General features: G+C 39.4%; 1 protein-coding gene across 1 annotated transcript in view; it reads left to right on the top strand.

Annotated features, from left to right (window-relative positions):
* LOC110962332 (matrix metalloproteinase-17-like) overlaps window positions 1–21,609 on the top strand; it is a 127,963-nt gene that overhangs the window by 66,411 nt on the left and 39,943 nt on the right. Inside the window, 2 exon segments of the mRNA XM_051938105.1 lie at window positions 1,410–1,542; window positions 3,448–3,583. Coding sequence (XP_051794065.1) covers window positions 1,410–1,542; window positions 3,448–3,583 — 269 coding nt within the window.

The following is a 21,609-nucleotide window of genomic DNA, read 5'->3' as shown; positions in this document are numbered from 1 at the left end:
CGTTTTTGGGTAAACATAATGAAAATGCTCGTCCTCGTCAGGATATCTGTCCATTTATTCTGCCAAAGAGGAAATAACTGCATCCTCTGATCAGTTACGGTCATTAACTTGTGTTTCCACACAGGAATATGTTGGCATGCAGCACAATAAGTTTAAGCTTAGAAATAAACGCCAGAATGTGACTTATCTGAAAAATACCACAATGATGCTCACTTTTGCCATGGAATACTTTAGTAAAAGAAGAGGGATAAAGTTGAACGACAGTTTTTATATGGAAAGTTGACCATTGATCTTTAACTTCTTTGTGTATTTTTTGTAATGTGCTTTTATTGTGAATTATTGTCCTTTTATTGTGACTTAGTCTCCTTTTATTGTGACTTATTGCAACTTATTGTGCTTTTGTTGTGACTTATTCTCCTTTTATTGTGACTTAGTGTGCTTTTATTGTGACTTATTGTAACTTATTATGCTTTTATTGTGACTTATTGTGCTTTTATTGTGACTTATTCTCCTTTTATTGTGGCTTATTGTCATTTTATTGTGAATTAGTGTGCTTTTATTGTGACTTAGTGTGCTTTTATTGTGACTTAGTGTCCTTTTATTGTGACTTATTGAACTTATTGTGCTTTTATTGTGACTTATTGTGCTTTTATTGTGACTTATTCTCCTTTTATTGTGGCTTATTGTCATTTTATTGTGAATTAGTGTGCTTTTATTGTGACTTAGTGTGCTTTTATTGTGACTTAGTGTGCTTTTATTGTGACTTAGTGTCCTTTTATTGTGACTTATTGAACTTATTGTGCTTTTATTGTGACTTATTGTCATTTTATTGTGGCTTATTGTCATTTTATTGTGACTTAGTGTCCTTTTATTGTGACTTATTGTACTTTTTATAGTGGCTTATTGTCCTTTTATTGTGACTTAGTGTCCTTTTATTGTGACTTACTGTCCTTTTATTGTGACTTACTGTCCTTTTATTGTGACTTATTGTGCTTTTATTGTGACTTATTGTGCTTTTATTGTGACCTATTGTCCTTTCATAATGGCTTATTGTCCTTTTATTGTGGCTTATTGTCTTTTTTTGTGACTTACTGTGTTTTTATTCTGACCTATTGTCCTGTGTGTTGTGTTTTTTTTTTTTTTACCTGCCTAAGGATGTAAATTAGCATCGTTGCTACAATCCAGCATATTTACGTCCATTGCTGCCTAAACAGACGTACATTAATGTACACTGTCCCTATCAAATGAAGAAATAAATGAATAAAAATGAATAAAATATGGAACGCCCCCACATTGGTGGACATTTAGGTGCAGAAATTCAATCTCAAACCTTTCTCACGTTGACCGCTACATATTGCCTTTTTATGCTAATCGCTGCTACATAATTGACTCCACTGTCTCTTGTCCAGGACTGGCTGAGTAAGTTCGGCTACCTCCCGCCTCCCGACCCGGTGACCGGCCAGCTTCAGACCAAGGACGCCCTCACCAAGGCCATCAAAGCCATGCAGAAGTTCGGAGGGCTGAAGGAGACGGGAGTCTTCGGTATGCTGCCGTATGCTTTATATGAAGGGATGTCTGTTTGTTTACCTGTGTGACTACGGGCTGCCTGGGGAGGAAAATGTAACGCAATCCTACAAAACAAAAAGTATGGAAATTGAAAGAGCTGAATCAATATTACTGTGACACAACAACCCCATGAACATCAGAGAAGTAATACTTATTACACTTCTTGCACAGCTGTCTGCACACCATAAGACGCCTTGTAAACATAAATCACACACACACACACACAGAAGTGACAGTGCCGCTATGCTCCTACTGTACGTGATTGATGATCCTGGCGCGTGTGAAACAGAACAGTATATTGATTATTGTGCGTTCCGCTATTCTCGGTACTCCACAGTACAACCTGACAGCCTCACTCACTCATACGGACTGCAGTTCTCCTCCTCAAACAGTATCGCTCTTTATCACACAAACTACCACCGCCTCTTGCATGTGTGACCCCAAGAAAGCCGGATCCTGTGTGAGAATGATGTTAACAATGTTGTGTTTGTGAGCAGGTGTAATGTAGAGAGTTAGGGCTTCGTTGTGCATGTAAGATGGGATCTTGCAGAGCATATGGCTTCTGGTAGCTCACTGTACATGCACATGCTGCGTGTATGCATGAGAGGATGTATAGTATGAGCTGCACATACTGAGGTGGTCAGTTACAGACAGCTGCTGGTGGAAGATTCTTCTTTTATCAGGCACTTTATGTTGGAACATTTTAGTGTTTTCACTCATTTTGTTTCATATTAAGGAATAAATTGGGTCAATATACTGTATATTTGCAGGACTTTTTTGCATCATAGTTGACATTTTTGCTGTTTTTAGGCCTAAAATCAACATGGCCGCCTATAACCAAACACCACATGGAATTCTTAGAGAAAGATTCTTCTTAAATATTTTGCATACAATTGAGTATTTTGTTATTTTGTGTTATAAAATGTCACAAATGACCACAGAAAAACACAAACTGACTCAATGAGACACATAATTACCATGTAAAGATACAAAATGACGAGAGACGCACACGATAACTACAAAAAATTACCACAAAGACACACAAAATGACCACAAAACTCCTCAAATTACCACAAACAGAATGAGAACAGCAAAAAGTGGTACAAAATGACCACAAAAATGTATAAAATGACCATGAAAAGACCTAAAATGGCCACAAAACAGTCTGAAAATGACCACAGAGAGGCACAAACTGACAAAGAAACACAAAATGACCAAAAAAGGCTCAAAAAGACACAAAATGACCACAGAAAAACACAAACTGACTCAATGAGACACATAATTATCATGTAAAGATACAAAATGACGAGAGACGCACAAGATAACTGCAAAAAAGTTGCTAAATTACCACAGAGACACAAAATGACCACAAAACTCCTCAAATTACCACAAACAGACTGAGAACAGCGAAAAGGGGTGCAAAATGACCACAAGAATGCACAAAATGACCACAAAAAGACCTAAAATGGCCACAAAACAGTCTGAAAATGACCAAAAAAGAAACAAGAGCACAAATACACAAAAAACAACTACAAAAAGACACAACATGACCACAAAAATGCACAAAATGACTGATATACTGCCAAAAAAGAAATATCTGCCATGATTATCTGAACGTTTTATGATTGTTTAGCTAATTAGAAGGTGGTTGTTATTAAATTCAGATGGTTATTTAGTTGACCTTTTAGTGATATCCAATCATTTTTTATTAATAAGTGATTGTTTCCATAATAAGTAATGATAAATAATGATGATAATAAAAATGTATGCAAGATATATCCCATGGACTTCAAAAGTCCCTTCTTTATATATTGATCCCATTTGTGATCGCTGCATGCATTTCCATGACTTTGCATCACAATTGCCTCTTTTCTCCTTCAGATCAAGCCACCCTGGGTCTAATGAAAACGCCCAGATGTTCTCTGCCAGATGTGTCTGAGGCCGAGGGGACGGTGGGGCGCAGGAAACGGAGCTCGAACCCTCAGAACAAATGGAATAAGAGGCATCTATCCTGGAGGTGGGGATAATAAAAACACACCCTGCAGTACGTTATGAGGTTCTAAGAAGCTGTCAGGCTCCCTGCATCACTTTGATCCATTCAAACAGCTACATCTGTAATAACGCTCACAGCTAAAGGTTGCTTCACCCAGATAAGAGAACGGAGTCTACGGACAGACGGAGTTCTTATCTTAATCACCTACGTGTGGTTTTCGGCAGTAAGATGCATCTCGCTGTTGCCCGGCAACCACATAATAAGTTACCAGTCGCTTCCTGTATCTCCTCAGGTTCATCATAATAAACAATAGCAGCTCAGGTGATGAAGTGAACAAAAACACTGTAGTAAGAGACACACAAGTAATCCATATGATCTAGATAATAATAATATAACTTCCTCAGCGCTGATATTGTTTTTTCTGCTGTGGTAACCTGTCAGTACGATCCAATATTGCTAATATGTCTTGTGTATTTTTCAGCTGAGATTTGAACATTCTTTGCAATTAAATATGGAGTCTTCAGAAAGATTGTTGACTTTCAGCTACTGTAGTTGGTTTATTTCCGATATTTACCAGATTTACTGTCCCCCTTCTTTCCACTTCTCCCTTTCATCCCCTCATCTTTCCCCTACCACGAGCACGACTGTGCACACTGGAACAGTGTTGTGTGAATTGGACCGAGCAACTTTGTTTGTTTCCAGTTTCCGGGACTGCTCATGAACACCGGATTTGTTGTTTTTCGTCAGCACTCACACAGAACAGCTAACAGACTGTGAGGAGAAATTTGGTAAATTTTTCAAAAAGCGATTAGAGCCTCCACCTTTAAGCGCCCGGAGAAGTCCTCCAAATAATACAAGAGGAGCCCAGAGTGTTTAAGCTGCGTGCAACACCGTTCACAAACACTGAAAACAAGAAACAGAAGTCCCCTGCAATGCTTGAACAGTTAATCCCATGAAAAAACACTAGCATCTAGGATATGAAAAAGTATTTCAAGTATAGTATTGCAAAAATCCCATCCATCATGTTTGTTTCAGAATAATTCAGTCTGTTTCAGCTCCGTCCAAATCAGTGTGCTACTAGGAGCCAGGAGAGTCATTACTTTTTCACTGTCTTCTCCATTTGCGCACCCTTTGATGGATTAGATTGTGACATAACAGGCTGATAATGAGCAAAGAAAGATGACCAGCGACCACAGAAAAACACAAAATGACTCAGTGAGACACAAAACTATCATACAAAGAGACAAAACGACCACAAACAGACTGATGATGACCAAAAATTACCACAGAGAGACACAAACTGACAAAGAAACAAAATGACCAACAAGGCTAAAAAAAAAATTATCATATAAAGATGCAAAATGACGAGAGACACACAAAATATCGACAAAAAGTTGCAGAATGACCGCAAAACACCTAAAATTGCCACAGACAGACTGAAAAGGGGTGCAAAATGAGCACAAAAAGACCTAAAATGCGCAAAATGAACTGACAATGATCAAAAAAAAGAAACAAAATGAGCACAAAGACACACACACTAACCACAAAAAGATACAGCATGACCACAAAAATGCACAAAATGACAAAAGATGACACAAAATGACCACAGAAAAACACAGCGTGACTTGGTGAGAAAGACAAAGTATCATATAAAGACACAAAATGACGAGAGACACACAAAATAGCTACAAGAAGTTGCAGAATGACCACAAAATACCTGAAATTGCCCCAGACAAACTGAAAAGGGATGCAAAATGAGCACAAAAAGACCTAAAATGCGCAAAATGAACTGACAATGATCAAAAAAAGAAACAAAATGAGCACAAAGACACACACACTAACCACAAAAAGATACAGCATGACCACAAAAATGCACAAAATGACAAAAGATGACACAAAATGACCACAGAAAAACACAGCGTGACTTGGTGAGAAAGACAAAGTATCATATAAAGACACAAAATGACGAGAGACACACAAAATAGCTACAAGAAGTTGCAGAATGACCACAAAATACCTGAAATTGCTCCAGACAAACTGAAAAGGGATGCAAAATGAGCACAAAAAGACCTAAAATGCGCAAAATGAACTGACAATGATCAAAAAAAGAAACAAAATGAGCACAAAGACACACACACTAACCACAAAAAGATACAGCATGACCACAAAAACGCACAAAATGACAAAAGATGACACAAAATGACCACAGAAAAACACAACGTGACTTGGTGAGAAAGACAAAGTATCATATAAAGACACAAAATGACGAGAGACACACAAAATAGCTACAAGAAGTTGCAGAATGACCACAAAATACCTGAAATTGCCGCAGACAAACTGAAAAGGGATGCAAAATGAGCACAAAAAGACCTAAAATGCGCAAAATGAACTGACAATGACCAAAAAAGAAGCAAATTGAGCACAGACACACACACTAACGACAAAAACATACAGCATGACCACAAAATGACACAAAATGACCACAGAAAAACACAACGTGACTTGGTGAGAAAGACAAAGTATCATATAAAGACACAAAATGACGACAGACACACAAAATAGCTACAAGAAGTTGCAGAATGACCACAAAATACCTGAAATTGCCGCAGACAAACTGAAAAGAGATGCAAAATGAGCACAAATTGACCACAAAACGGTCTGAAAATGACCAAAAAAGAAACAAAATGAGCACAAAGACACACACACTAACCACAAAAACATACAGCATGACCACAAAAACGCACAAAATGACAAAAGATGACACAAAATGACCACAGAAAAACACAAAATGACCAGAGACGCACAAAATGCTGCAAAAAATGTCATTCTTTTTACATAAATCTTTATGGGTGAGAGGAAGAGCCTTTTACACCTAACCTTAATCCAGAAGTAGCATTTCCCTCCCTCCTCTCGTGTATAAAATGAGGAGAGTATTAAAAAACGTTGATTGACAGTAATGAAGGCAACAGAGAGGTTTAGCACATGTACAGTTATTCCATTTCCAGCTCTATATAGCCCACCTAAAGAGATCATTTGTGTGATTTCTGAAGATGAAGGACTGGAGGTCGTTTTGCAGTTCACACGTTACATAATAAAATAATATGGGCACGCTAAAAGCAGCCAGGCCATCTGTCAGCGATACAGCTTTAGTGTTTAACAGCAGAGAAGGAGGCAGTGAAACATATGGCTTAGCCTACGCTGATTCACACATGCCATTAGATCCAACGAGGACATGATCTAAGGCGACGTGTCAGCCAATTTGTGCAATTTGTGTACGTGTGTGTGACCATGCAGCAAAAGAAGCTATACATTAATACATGGGCGTTTAAAAGCACAAGCAAACATCTAAAAAAAAACCAGCAAAGCAGTACATATACACACAAAGAGTAACACTGATACACCCACATGAGGTTGGATTCTCTCTGATCTCTCCCTCGCTGCTGGTGAAACGTCTTTGTAAAGGGTCAGTGCTCCTCAGCCAGCCAGAACTTTGGATAAAATCTCCCTTTTTGCTCTCGTTGCCCATTCATAGGACAGTGATCTGGCTTCGATTTCAGTCAGCAGTGTTGCCTCTCATAGGGAGAGTTGGTCTTGGACGCCCAGATAGCTCAACGGTTTAGGGGCTAGAGTCTCTGACGCAGTGGTCTGGCTTTGATTCTGGCTCACGGCTCTTTGCTGTTTAAGTTGGTATCGAGTGTTCATTTTTGGTATTAGATGGTTGTTGCAAAGTTTATAATTATTCATGAAAAAAGAGCAGCTAAATATTGTAATTACATTTGATTACAGCTGACACCTGCAGGACGTATCGCAGTCACACATGCTAATGAGACCGTTTGGCACTGATGGCAGAAAAATAAAAAATATGGGAAAAATTAAATCGGACAGATACATATACAATATTAGATGATGCTCAGTGTGGTTTCGTTTCATGTTTTTACTTAGATCTACTATTCTCCTCTTATTTAACACATTTATTCACAAGTGGTTAAATGGCTTTGGTTTAGACGAGGACGTCTACAGCTGAAAGGTCAGCACGCCTTCTTCATTTAGTGTCGATTCGCTCAGAGCTGCAGTGTGTAAATGACAGCTGGAACCTGCTGCTGCAACAGGCAGGTGGAAGCTGTGGAAATCCTGGCAGCGCCTTCGGAATATGTGATGCCGTTTGTAAAGGAAGGAAGTTTAGTTTGCGAGCGTTATTCACAGAACGTCAGTCGGAGTGAAGTGCTGAATGTGTAAATATGACAAGCTGCTTTTATTTCTGCCTAGTTTTGTCGTCTCCAGACATAAAGCTCAGAAGCGGTGGGTTTGCCGTTTAGTTGCTGAAGGCTGAGAGCTAGCCGGTTTGTGATGACAGACCGTTCAGTAATACAAGATTCTGGTGGTGAAAGCAAGATGCTGAGCTTTTCCAGCAGTCGTTAAACAGACAGCTAGTTAAACTATAAAATCCCCTCCTCTTATCTGAAACTTTCTGCGGAGGAAAACAAGCTGTCTGAAAGTAATTAATAAATTAAACTCAGCATAAATAAAACAGTATGCTTATGAGTACAGTAGCAGAATGCGTGTCAGCACAAAATAAAGATACACACTGCAGGAATTATTGGATACCGTTTGGAAACACAGCAGTGAAACTCTGAATGTTTAGAAGCGAACACTCCCTAATCACGTTTTCCAGCTTAACACCTGCAGCATCACACACAGCTCAACTTCCTGAACACCAGCTCAGTGCTGTGAAAAACTTTCAGGCTTGCAGGCCTCTGAATGAACACGACAACTTGCAAAGAGGAGTTTGCAGGCAGACAACGAAATGTTCAACCTGCAGTAAATAAACCGCATAAATTTATACAACAGCACCGAATCTCCAACTCAGTAGCAGTGTTCATGTGTTCCAGCTCAACCTCAGTCCTGCAGACCTGTGCATTTATTTTTCTAAAACGCACGTTTATTTCTCTACCAATTTAAAAGCAGGACTTAGGGTTCACTGCTTGCACATTCGCTGCAGTCTCCGCCTCTGTTAATGTGTGACGCACTCAATAACTACAAAAAATTACCACAAAGACACACAAAATGGCCACAAAACTCCTCAAATTACCACAAACGGGCTGAGAACAGCAAAAAGGGGTGCAAAATGACCACACAAATGCACAAAATGACCACAAAAATACCTAAAAGGGCCACAAAGCAGTCTGAAAATTACCAAAAAAAGAAACATGAGCACAAATACACACAAAGCAACTACAAAAAGACACAACATGGCCACAAAAATGCACAAAATGCCCACAGAAAAACAGAAAATGACTGATATATTGCCAAAAAGAAACATCTGTCATGATTATCTGAACTTTTTATGATTGTTTAGCTAATTAGAAGGTGGTTGTTATTAAATTCAGATGGTTATTTAGTTGACCTTTTAGTGATATCCAATCATTTTTTTTTATTAATAAGTGATTGCTTCTTTGTGACTGTTAGCTTTCATTTTCTCCCAGTCTTGTCATCTCACCTTCATAGAAAAGGTCGCCTTTGGTTATGTTTATTACTTTTGTTTTAGCAGCACCCATTTGCTTTGAACCTCCTGGTTTTCTGTGTTTTGTTACCACCTTTAAAAATATATCCCTCCTATCGTTCTGGAACTCGGCATTGTTTCCCTTTCTTTCCGTTTCCGTAGACAGCCGGGTCCTAACAGCTCTGCATCGCTCTTCATCCACATCTTTTTCCAAAAGCCAGCCCTAAATTCACTTCCATTTTGTAGCAAGCTTTGCCCGCTAGGCCGTTCGTATTGCTATATTTGTGATTTTTCAGCATTGAGTCTGCTGACACCATTGGTCTAGACATTCCTAACCTGCTTTAGGCTACACACCTGTTGTCCAAAGAGTGCAGCCCAGAAACCTCCTAAGAATATATGAAAATGCAGGCAGAGGAAATGACCTCTTCCACCAACTTTTGTGTGAATCTATGCACTGCATTTAGACAAATCTTCCACAGTGTGCCTTTAAAATGAACCAGCAGTCTCTGTGGTGCACCAAAGCTGGCTAAATGAGTATCTGTGAACCAGAGCGAAGTAGTAAGTTTTATTTTAGCCGGACCGAGCTGCCGCTAAGGAGAGGGGAATGCAGAGGCCAGATGGGCTGAAGCAACCTGCAGAGGGACGATGAAGCCAGGAGGCTAATAGATCTAAGGTAGGACAGCAGGAGAGCAAAATGAAGCGATATGCGGCGAGAAAGCAGGACATGGGGGCACTGGAGGATTGAAAAAACAGGTCGATATGCAGGAACTTTCAGCTGAGAGAAAATAAAGTAGAGCTGAGGCAGAAAAGATGGAGAAGACGAGGAGGAAGCAACACGAAGATGATTGTAAGATGCAAATACTCTACGTAAGTCTGGAGTGTAATGCTGTAGCCACGGCAGGGCGTCCAGGGTGGCAGATATCTCAGCAACTATGTGATGGATTTTCATAAAGTTTTGCAGAGACGTTCAGGCTCCCTACAGGATGATGCTCATTGACAGCATTGATTGCTTAATTTTTTATCGAGCCCGACACTGAGGCTGACATTTGTGGTTTTGAAGGAGATTTTCCAGATAGACTGCAATGAAATGTACTTCTGACATTCCAAATAGACACTAATAGGAGAGATGAGACCCGCAGAGGCACTAACTTCTTTTAAATCACTTCTTCTTATAGCGCACTGATTTTCTATTCTCTATTATATCCCGTTTGTTTTAGATGTTCTCTCTTGTTTTATTTGACTTTTAGCTGCCTGTTTTTTTGGTGTGATGTTGTCTTTTGTCTCGCTTGTGTTTTTGTCTTATTTTTGTCATTTTATGTTTCGCTTCATTCGTTGTTTTGTGTCGTTTTTGTCATTTTGCGTTTTCTGTTTGTCTCGCTGACCAGTTGTTTTGATCATGAAGTAAAATACTGTATTGCTTATTTTTATTTTCTGATTTTGTGTCTCGTTTTTGTAATATTTTGTCTTGATTTTGTAATTTTTTTGTCTGATTTTTGTCGTTTTTCGCTTTTGTCTTTTTGTCTTATTTTTGACATTTTGTGTTTTGCTTATCCGTTGTTTTGTGTGTTTTTGTCATTTTGTGTTTCCTTTTTGTCTCACTTGTGGTTTTTTTTGGTCTCGTTTGTGTCCATTTTTTGTCTCTTTCTTATTTAGGTTCACGTCATGTCTCATTTTTGTAATATTTTGTCTTGATTTTGGTTTTTTTTGTCTAATTTTTGCATTTTTTTGTCTAATTTTTGTCATTTTTCTCAGATTTTTGTCATTTTGTTTTTCGCTTTTGTCGTTTTGTCTTATTTTTGACATTGTGTATTTTGCTTTATTCGTTGTTCTGTGTGTTGTTTTTGTCATTTTGTGTTTCCTTTTTGTCTCGCTTGTGGGTTTTTTGGTCTATTTTTTTGTCGTTTTGTTGAATTTTTGTCATTTTTTTGACTCGTTTGTGTCCAGTTTTTGTCTCTGTAACTTTCTTGTCTCTTTTTTGCTTAGGTTCACGTCATGTGTCTCATTTTTGTAATATTGTGTCTTGTTTTTTCTCTGACTTGATCATGAAGTAAAAATACTGTATTATTCAGTTCCACATATCTGCAACTAAAAAAATTGTGCCTTTTTAGAGACAAACTGTGATCTGGAAGTTGTAGTGTGTGTCTCTCTATTTTTTTTACTTTTAATTTTAACCCTCAATCTTGTTCTTAAATTTTCAAACTGCCTCGTTCTTTGGTGTGAGTTGCATGCTAATCTAGCAAATTACTCATTTAATTTATTGTCATTCTCACTATTTATTTTTAACTGACTGCTCTGGAGCTTGTTTGATTGTCTGCGTTTGCATGTTTTATCTGTCAAAGCACTTTGTGAACGCTGTTATTAAGTTTTTATTTGTGAAATTCACCCTCCACATACTTTCTGCTCGGCTACATTAACAGCAGATTAACGTCGAGCGTTGGACATAAATCCTAGAAAATCATCCAAAACTCACTTCCCAGGGACACAGGTCTTGCTCATCCATCCAGGATCAGCTAAGTAGAGTAAGCTTCTTCTTCAGCACACTGGTTTGCAGCGACAAAAGCTTCTGCTCGGGCTGCAGCAGGGATGAGTTCGCAGGGATGAATCACTCGTCACCGGGGGCAGAACGGTTACGGCTTTCTGATAATAAATTACCTGGTGACTTTGTCCCCGTGGCATCGCCTTGTTGAAATAATCCCCCTCATCACTGGAGGCTTTCCGTCAGAGACATTTCTCGGGTCGGGTTTAGGATATGATTGCGTGGGGGGGCTAAACTCTCAGCTAACCCAGAAAAACCAGGTGGCAGCAATCCAGCATCGCCCTGCACTGAAACCACCGAGTCAACATCTGCTTCAGGGGACCAGCATGCACACTGCTGTGAGGACCTGCTGTTTTATGACTGGAACATTTTGCTTTTTCACATCGCTCTCTCTGTCTTTCTCCCGGCTTCTCTTCTCTGCCCGACTCCTGCCAAACTGCCGCTGCCAATCACAGCCTTCGGCTTGGCCCCGCTCGGCTCTGTGAAATAAGGCAGCGTCTCTTTTTAGTCCAGTGAAACCGCCTTTCTAGCTTCAGCTCGAACATTTATAGAGCGGCGCAAAGCAGCCAAGATGTGCTGAAAATTGAGATATACGGAGCTCTCGTCTTCCAGCCTGGAGCCCCAGTGCCGAGACACAGATGGTGAATTTACTCCGTTTTTATTACAAACGCCTGTAGATTACTTGAGTTCAGATTTTTTTCCATATTGTATGATTTATCCATAAAGAAAAGTAGTAAAGTAATATAATATTCTATACAGAATTGCTGCCTCAGGTGTCTAATTTGCTGCCAGCTTCTGTTTTTTTTACCCGAGTATTTTGTTTAATATGGAAAATGTACGCCTCATTGCTTCTTTATTGACTTGTTTGCTTGATTTTTTTCATGAGATAGACATTTACTCTCTTATTATGGTGCTTAACTGATTTCTCAGGTGGAAAATCATCACTTTCTTGCAGACTTTTGCCCTCTCTTCATCTGTTCCTTCATTCAGCTCCACGGTCCCTGTTTTGTTGACTGCCTGCAGAGGACATTTCCTCTATATTCATGAGTAAACTAAAAAGATGCTTTCTGAATTTTTCTCAGTTTTACATCCTGTTTAAAGTCACTTGACTATTTGTAGATTTCCTAGAGGTATGTTGAAGCACTTTCCCAGTGTAAATTAGAACTGAACTGCTATTTTTATTTTTTTTACTTCTGATTTCCTCAAACCAGCAAAACTCTGTGACAATATTGCATAATAATGGCAACACTAATTTCCCTCTTCATCAGATACTAATGACCCAGATTCACTGAAGACCTTGCATGGATATGGTTTCATAGGCATTTTTAAAAATAAAGTTTATCACATAAGATTTTAAACTTCTTATGAGCACAGAGCTCAACTCCCCACAGTCATTTTATTTCAACTAGAAGGTTTATTGCATTATATTGGAATGATTTAGTCATAATTACAGCTATATATTCCATTCTTTCTACTCCGACTTGATGCTTTAGCACAGCGGTGTCAAACATCTGGCCCGCGGCACAACTTTGTAAAGTGGAAAAATTCCAGAGAAGACCAACAACAAATTTTATATTTGTAAAACTGTAAATTTAAAAAAAAAATCTAGACCATGACAAGTTGTTTTGGTCATGAAGTAAAATACTAGGTTGCTCATTGATCTTTTGTGTCTCATTTTTGTACTATTTTGTCTTGTTTTTGTTGTCGTTTGTCTTTTTTTGTATCACTTTTGTTTGTCTCATGTTTTTGTTGTTTTGTTTCCTTTTTGTCTCGCTTCTGTTTTGTCCCTTTGTTTTGTCATTTTGTTTCTCATCTTTGTTACTTTTTGTTTGACTCCCCTGATTTAGCAGCACGTTTTTTGTGTGTCTGTAGGATTAGAATGTGTTACGGTGCCCAGACATGGATTTCCCCAAATAATGCATTACGCTTAAAATGCATTGCGAAACTTCACCAACATCTAATTGGTTTAAAGGCAAACAGATTTGAGCTGTCTCCGAAACCTGTGTTTATATCCGTTCAGTAGCTTTCCTTTTCTCACAGCTGGGAAATTGAAGCTTTCCATTTGAGACAGATTGAATTAAAAGAGTCTAATCTTTTACAAATCCAATTTCTCAGGAACAAGCGTACCGCGTTTAAAAAGAAGCAATTTGTTGCTAATTGTTTGCTTGGTGTGGAAAGGAAAGGTTATTAGTGTCTGCCACGAAAACTTCTGGGGATCAACACTTTTACCGTTTGTCTGGCACTGAATGCACAGTGAAACTTCATTTAGATCAGCTCGTCGTGTCTGCTACAAGTTCAACTTTTTTTGTCCGTGTAAGTAAAACCAACCAAAACAACGCGTCCAGACGAAACTTTACGAAAATATACAATTCAAATAATGATTTAAACAAATGTAAGAGATGTAATCAAAAACAGAAAGGAAAACTGGACCTGATTTGACTACGTAGTGACCTCTTCTGCCACGTTTGAATGAAGTCTCGTACAGTAAAAACGTCGAGTATCAGCTGTCACGCATTTCTACTGTCGAAACGGCAATACTTGAGATGAAGTTTTATTTTGGGGATGAGACAAAGGTCACAGGGAGACAAATGTTTCAAGAAGGGCAGGTCTGGAGGGAGGATTGTGTTGTTGTCGCCAAAAAAATCAGCATGTAATCAATGTCTGTCCATTCACAGCGCAGTTGAAGGCTAGCATACCTCAGTTTAGGTGATTTGTGCCAAATGTCTTCCTCTAGATGCCTCAGTGTGTTACAGTAGAACTTGACATTGACAGTCTGACTCAGGGGATTGATTCACAGGAAACACCTCATGAATGTTGAATAGGGATGTCAGATATTGGCTTCTTTGCCAATAACCAATATGCCGATATTGTCCAACTCTCAATTTCCGATTCCGAAATCAACCGATATCGTTATAATGTGGACTGTAGGAGTGGGGAAGTTTCCGATTCTTTGATGCATCGCAATTCAGACATGAACGAATCTGAATCGATTTAGAAACGACCAAATTTCGATTATTTAAATTTGTTAATTAAAGTAATACAGAAGGTTCTAAATAATGCGGAGCTAGTGGTCTCACCAGTCGAGTCACCATGAGATTCGAACAGCTCCTTCTAATTTAAAGGCAGACGTGTGGAAACACTTTGGCTTCTACAACGTCGATGGTGGAAGTGAACTCGAAAAGAGCCTCGTTATGTCTATGCACTGCTGCATGCACTGGAGCCCAGATACACCATCCCATCCCGACCCTCTACAATCTACATACAGTAAATTAAAGATGCATCAATAATCTGATTCATAACCGAATCATACCCCCTGAATCGTAATTGTTATCGAATCGTGAGGTGCCCAAAGATTCCCATCCCAGCGGGCTATTAAACTAATTTTCGGTAACATCACATTTCTCCTGGAATTAACAAATCATGACTGATTTTATTGTGATGCCCCCTTGGATGCATTCTCAGATGCAACAGGGCTTTCAGATGTAAGCTTTGTCTGTGCAAAATAAGAAAACTACTTCAACTTAAGTCATGGAAAAATGCCATATTTATTCCATATGTTTATGTATATATATATATATATATATATATATATATATATATATATATATATATTTAATTGTCTCAAACAACAGTTCACACTGAGTAAACGCCGGCGAAATCCAGCCATTATTTTATCGGTTTTCATGATGGGCAAAAAAACACGATAAGGATATTGACCGATCTTTTACGCCGATACCGACCCACCGATAATATCAGACGTCCTTAATGTAAAACTAAACAGCAGTCATTCTTTTAGCGTTCTCCTCTCCGGTCTTGGAGACTGCAGACTTCTTCACTGTTTGTCCTCTGGGTCGTTGCTCCAACTGTCGTCACCGTTGAGGATCCTTGACATGAGGGTTTCCACATCTGACTTTGACGCAGAGCTGCTTCTCTCCGTATTGAAATCGCACACCTGGAAGTGTCCCAGAAACACGTATGACGGGTTCCATCACGCCCGCACCGTTACTGCTCGTACCTGTTGCGGTAGTGCGAGTGTGAACCCGAACAGAACTGCAAACTGCTCCTCGCACAGCAAGATTACAACGAATGTGTTTGGTTTTTGACAATCAAGAGCACTGTTAATAGCAGGATTCAAGTCCAATGTTTGAAAACGACTCTGGATCATCAAGAGCGCTGTGACATTGACTGTGCTCGCTTCCTCCCTCGCATTCTTCTTTCGCTCTCATCAGCCTCTAACAATGCATCTTTCTCTTTCCTCCTCTCCTTTCATCCTCTGTTTGCCAGTTAAGCATCACAGCAAAAGATCCACAGCCTGTCCAGGACTGCCAGCTCAGTGGTGTCAGGGTGTTCTTTGATGTAAGCACTTCTCTGTGTAGGTATTATATTTGATTGATGTGGAACCGTCTGACAGTACACTCTGTTCTCAGGTATTTATTTGTGAGTCAATGATGCATACTCAGGAGCTGTGTTGCTGCTAAACAGCCCTTCAGCCACCGACGACTGCTGCTTTATGCTGCAGCCAGGATCTCTTACATCTGCAGTTTTTGGTTCTCCGAACTCTGCTGGCTCATGCGCTTATCACTCTCTAACTGCTCATAAGTCACAGCCGTAAAACTTCAAGAAAATAGACATTTACGTCTCGAATGCACCGCCGTGAGCTTGATCAGCCACATTTTTTTCCTTTGGAGGTCGGCCTGAGAAATATATCCTGTGATGCAGCTTAAAAACTTCACAATCAGTCAAATATTTTATTTGTTTCCCGCTGTGGTGACAGAAGTACTTTAATCTAAATCAGTTATTCATGTACAATTATAATCATAATAATATTTTAACATATATTATACATCAGACAGTTCACATTCAAGGGATAATTATATGAATATAGATGAAGACAGTGTTTGGCATCCGGACTTTAGGCTTTTCTCTCCTCGTAGGGTAACACTGAGTTCAGTTGAGCACAGCAGGGAGTGGAGAGTGATGATGATAGCTTCCTCAGAGGGAAAAGGAGGCTCTTTGCAGGTGGATGTGAGAACTGAAGTAGGGTTTAATGAGCAGCAGAAGTTTCAGCGTTGCTTTTAGGCTGCGTTTCCCACATGCAACCAAAAAAAAGCAAGCAGACCAGGAGCAGCTTAGAGTAACAGCTTGACATTTTGGGAATTATGATCGCTCAAGTTCTTTCTGAGACGTTTTTCTGTGCACTGAAGGCAAAGTTTGAGCCGGTATGCCGTTAGCTTGCTACAGCATGAAGGCTAGAAGGAAGGGAAGTGGTAGCTGAAGAAATGTTTCAATGGGTTAGATTCGATCGGACAACTTAAAGCTGTAAGTGAATTTCAGGATTGAGCTGTTCTGGTATTCAGTTTCTTATTTTACAGCTACTAACCGGCATGCGTTAACGTATACAGGGGCAGTTTAGTTATTAGGTGTCTGCCACTCAAAAGGGGAGTATTTGAGAAAGGGAGTTCACCCACAGGCAAGACATCAAGAGTTTATTTACGATTTTGAGACTGGAAATTATGCCCATGTTTGATGATAATGAAGCTAACTACAGCCACCTTTGGTAGCTATTGCTTGGACGGTTATTTAGTTGACATTTTAGTGATATCCAGTCATTTTTTTATTCATAAGTGATTCTTTCCATAATAGATAATTATGGAATTTGTAAAGACATGATCATAATGAACATAAAAACTTTATTTATTTTTAACTGTTCATAAAAACATTTGGGCTGGACCCGAATATCCCGAATATCCGAATATTCGTTCGCTACGGCACTATCCGGATATTAATTTTGGTATCCGACTATTCGGGCCGTCTCCGCCGCCGCACGAACCACACGAACGGATCCGAATATTCGGGCCCCCCCGAATATCCCCCCCAACCCCCCAACCCCCACCCGGTCGGACGTTTTGGGGCGGAACGAATATCCGGATATTCGTCTTTAAAAGGGCCCGAATATTCGGAGGCCAGAAACCACTATTCGGGCCAGCCCTAAAAAACATATACAAGATACATCCCATGGACTTTAAAAGTCCCTCAGTTAGATACTGACCCAGACAATTTTCGAGTCATTGAGGACAGTTGTCAGTTTTAACAAGTTTTATGTCAGCTTGTATCATTTCTCATCATTTTGGATCATTTTTGTGTCTTTGGGATAGTTTTCGAGTCATTTCAGACTGATTAAATGTCATTTTGAACTAATTTTCCGTAACCATGGATCATTTTTCAACTCATTCTGGAAAGGTCAATATATAATTGCGGTACTGTGTTATTTCTAAATGCACTTTATAAACCGTGACTTCTGTCTGACGTGATGAGAAGCACAAAATGTCGTTTATTCGCAGAACCCTACTAATCTTGTCTCTATGTCAGATGAATAATGAAGCTACTGCCGTGTTGTGCGTAATCACAGGCACCTCTCACTCATCAGAGACCCTCCTGTGGATCCTGCTGCTGTTTGATGCTTCAGTTATTCAGTAATCTTAAAGACTTGTACAAACAGCTGGAAGCAACCAGCTAAACTTTAGCTCCTGGTTACATTTTCATATCTATATATATATATATATCGTTAAAGTCACAAACTGAGTCTTTCATGCACTCTGTGATGTTTATGGGTGTCTGCCCAGCTGACTGTAACTGTTAAAAACAACTCATGACTCTTTCACTTGCACTGGAACACTGTAGTTTTATGCACTGAAACTTGGGCATTGAAGCTTCAGTAAATTAATTTAAATGAGTCAGATCTACTGTGATCATGTGGGCCTGTCAGCACCTATCTTGTTTGTTTAATCTGTAGTAAGAGACGTTAAGGAGGTCTAAAATGAAACACAAATTGTGATTTTACGGGGAGTTAAGTGCTGGAAAAATCTCTTGAAATGTCTCGGCCGGATGCACTGACTTTGTGGAGACTTATCATTACCATGAGGTTGTCAGGGGAACCTGTGGAGACTCAGTCAGCAAGAAAGCATATTTCCCAAAATGTCAAACTATTAACTGCCTTGACGGAAAGGTTGACTTGGATAGATGTGGCGGTGTTAGGAGTGCGTGAGTGTAGCGGCAGACCTGTGCCGATTGCATGAACTAGCCTCTAAGTTTTGCTTCACTAAACAGTGAAAACTTGAAGAGCAAAAAATGAAATGTGTTTATTCCCATGAGAAATAATAGTGAATGAATAGTTGAGATACATTTGATTTGCAACAAATATTATTTATCTGTTAAGTCTGTTTTTATTTTTACTGTTTTTTTTATTTTTACTTTTAGTTATATAACAAATGGACTGATGGATATAAATGGAAGCACAATTGAATCATGTTAATTTACTTTTTTTTTTTTATTTAAATAGACTTGTTTTGGTCAGGAAAATGTTGCCACACTTTATTTATAACATATTCAACCAATCTAGACTATTACGGAGAAAAAAACTGGCTAATCATTGACTTCAAGTAAATTAATATCTTAAGACTGATATGGCAGAATTACAGAATTTTCAATACAAAGCAAGTATTTCTTTTCTATTCTATGTTATTCCATTCTGTCAATGTAAATATTTGTGCTTAGCTCACCTGTTAAATATAGAGAAATGCCAAAACTCTTGAAATTACGTTTTTCAGACTTTGTATTGTATAAAATGAAAACAAAAGTAACTGAAGGGATCCAGCAGACTTTGTGATTAGATGAAATATTCAACCAATGCCCAGAACATTCCTAATTATTCCACTTTTTTTTGTTTTGTTTTGACTGTGGTGACTCCAAAATCATATTTATGCAGCTGTGTTTTGTCATAAAAGCAGAGTGGACAGCAACTAGGTCATAAAAACAGCACACAGGTGTGGACTTAATGAGGACACGCTGTTTAATAAACATCAGATGTGGCTGCAGTTGGTCGCTTAATTAAAACACAATAAGGTTGCTAAAATCAAGGCATAAGATTGACATAGTGACAAGATCCATGTCCCAGTCTGTGAGGATAATCAAATTTAAAGGCAGCGCCGCGAGGAAGTGACACTCGCTTCATTTTTCATGCACCTATGGTCTCTTTATGTAAACACGAGCAGCTCCCAGAGACTCCTCTGTTCATCAGAGATGCAGGACGGGAATGCTGTGACCTTGGCGGACTTACCTGCAATTACATCCAGGCACACACACAGACACACACACACACACACACACACACACACACACACACACACACACACACACACACACACACACACACACACACACACACACACACACACACACACACACACACACACACACCCCATTTAGATGCACATGCATGCTTACCCGCTGACCAAACCGTGCCGTGTGCCTCTCCATCTTTCTCTCTCATAAACAGTCTCCCAAACACACAGAAATCTACAATCAGCCACCCTCGTCACTTTGAATTAGGACTAATAAGCGGGTGAATTGTCTGTGGAGGTTGAACCATTTGCAGCGACCTTGGCTAACTGTGGTGAGCAGCGAGGGTCAGATGCTCGGGGAGGATGAATAAATGGACTGTGCAGACGCAATTTTGCAAAAAAAATCAAGGGAGGAAAAATATTGTCCTACTGTACACCACAGGTTCCCCCTACAGAACAGATGATCCGATTAGATTTTGAAGGGAGTGTCTGCATACATTTGCATATTAATCTTAAAAAACCCCATTTTCAAGCCACTGCTTCCTTATTACTCTAAGCTAACATTGCTAACGCATCCATGTGTTTTGCGACAGCGTGTTGATATAGACATATTTGCTAATTAGCACGTTAATTAGCAGCACTAATGAACCCGTTCGCATCACTGGACGTGTTAAAGACACTGTGGTAGCGGCGGAACAACTGGCAGCTCAAGTGTGCACTGCAATTAGGAGCACAAATATCAGTTAATGTGTGCTGAATCTGTGGATGTTATGGAGCGGTCACGACCTTGAAAGGATTTTATTGGAAAGAGATGACAGCGTCCTCCCTGAACTCGTCTCCATGACTGTTTTTTATACGTTGATGGAAGCAAGTCATGCACGCGTGTCCATACAAGGACTCTTAAATGTGTCGTATGAACTTTTGCGATCACTTGACAGTGCAAATTTACAGTTTTTCCACAGACCTCAAACTGGAGCAAGCATCAAGTTCCCTGTCAGTCAACAGACCCACAGTCTTCGTAAGATAAGATAAGATAAGCTTTAATGAGTTCCACAGCGGGGACATTTTCAGTGCTACAGCTGCTAATGTTTGCAAAAATGTACGGACATCAGCAGGAGAATATAAAATAAAGAAGCATCATGCAGAAGCTTTTAACTGATTAGCATTTCTGTTTACATCTGTTGTGACATCGAAATGTGGCAAAAATCTGATTTCTAGTGGTCAGATAGCCCACTGCGGTGCCCAACGTGAGACTTGGACTGGAAGTTCTGTTGTTCCAGCAGCTGGAAATTCAACAAGGCGGTAAACAACAACAACAACAACACAGAAAATTAGGGCCAGTTATAAAGTGACGGTAACAAAAAACAAACTTTTACCTTTTCGCGGCAGCCGTCGTTGGCAAATCTTTGGCCATTTACTCATTCAACATTTAGGAAATGAAATAATCGTTAATTTGGAGACCTGTTCCAGGCACTATTAAAATTTTTAGCTCAGTTTTGGTCTCTACCAGCTACTGTAAAAAAATATCTGGCTCCTTTAATGCTCCATTGTTCACATAAACATGAGCCACAATTTGTGACGTCAGTTACTGTTTGGTGCTGAGTAGTTAGAATACAACATATATACTACTACTTCAAGGAATCATACATCCAGTCTAGACATTGTTAATCTTATAAATGACTTTTCTAGCTGGAAACGGCTGATTACCTCCACCAAGGAGGTTATGTGACACCCGGCGTTTGTGTGTCCATCTGTCTGTCTGTCTGTCTGTTAGCTAGCAAGATAACTCAAAAAAGCCTGGGCAGATTCACATGAAATTTTGAGGGGATGTAGACTATGGTAAGAGGAAGAGCTGGTTTAATTTTGGTGGCAATCCGGAAAGGATCCTGGATTC

This window comes from Acanthochromis polyacanthus, chromosome 18 (assembly GCF_021347895.1).
Source record: "Acanthochromis polyacanthus isolate Apoly-LR-REF ecotype Palm Island chromosome 18, KAUST_Apoly_ChrSc, whole genome shotgun sequence".
In the NCBI taxonomy this organism is placed as follows: domain Eukaryota; kingdom Metazoa; phylum Chordata; class Actinopteri; family Pomacentridae; genus Acanthochromis; species Acanthochromis polyacanthus.
This window is presented reverse-complemented; position numbering and strand designations above follow the sequence as displayed.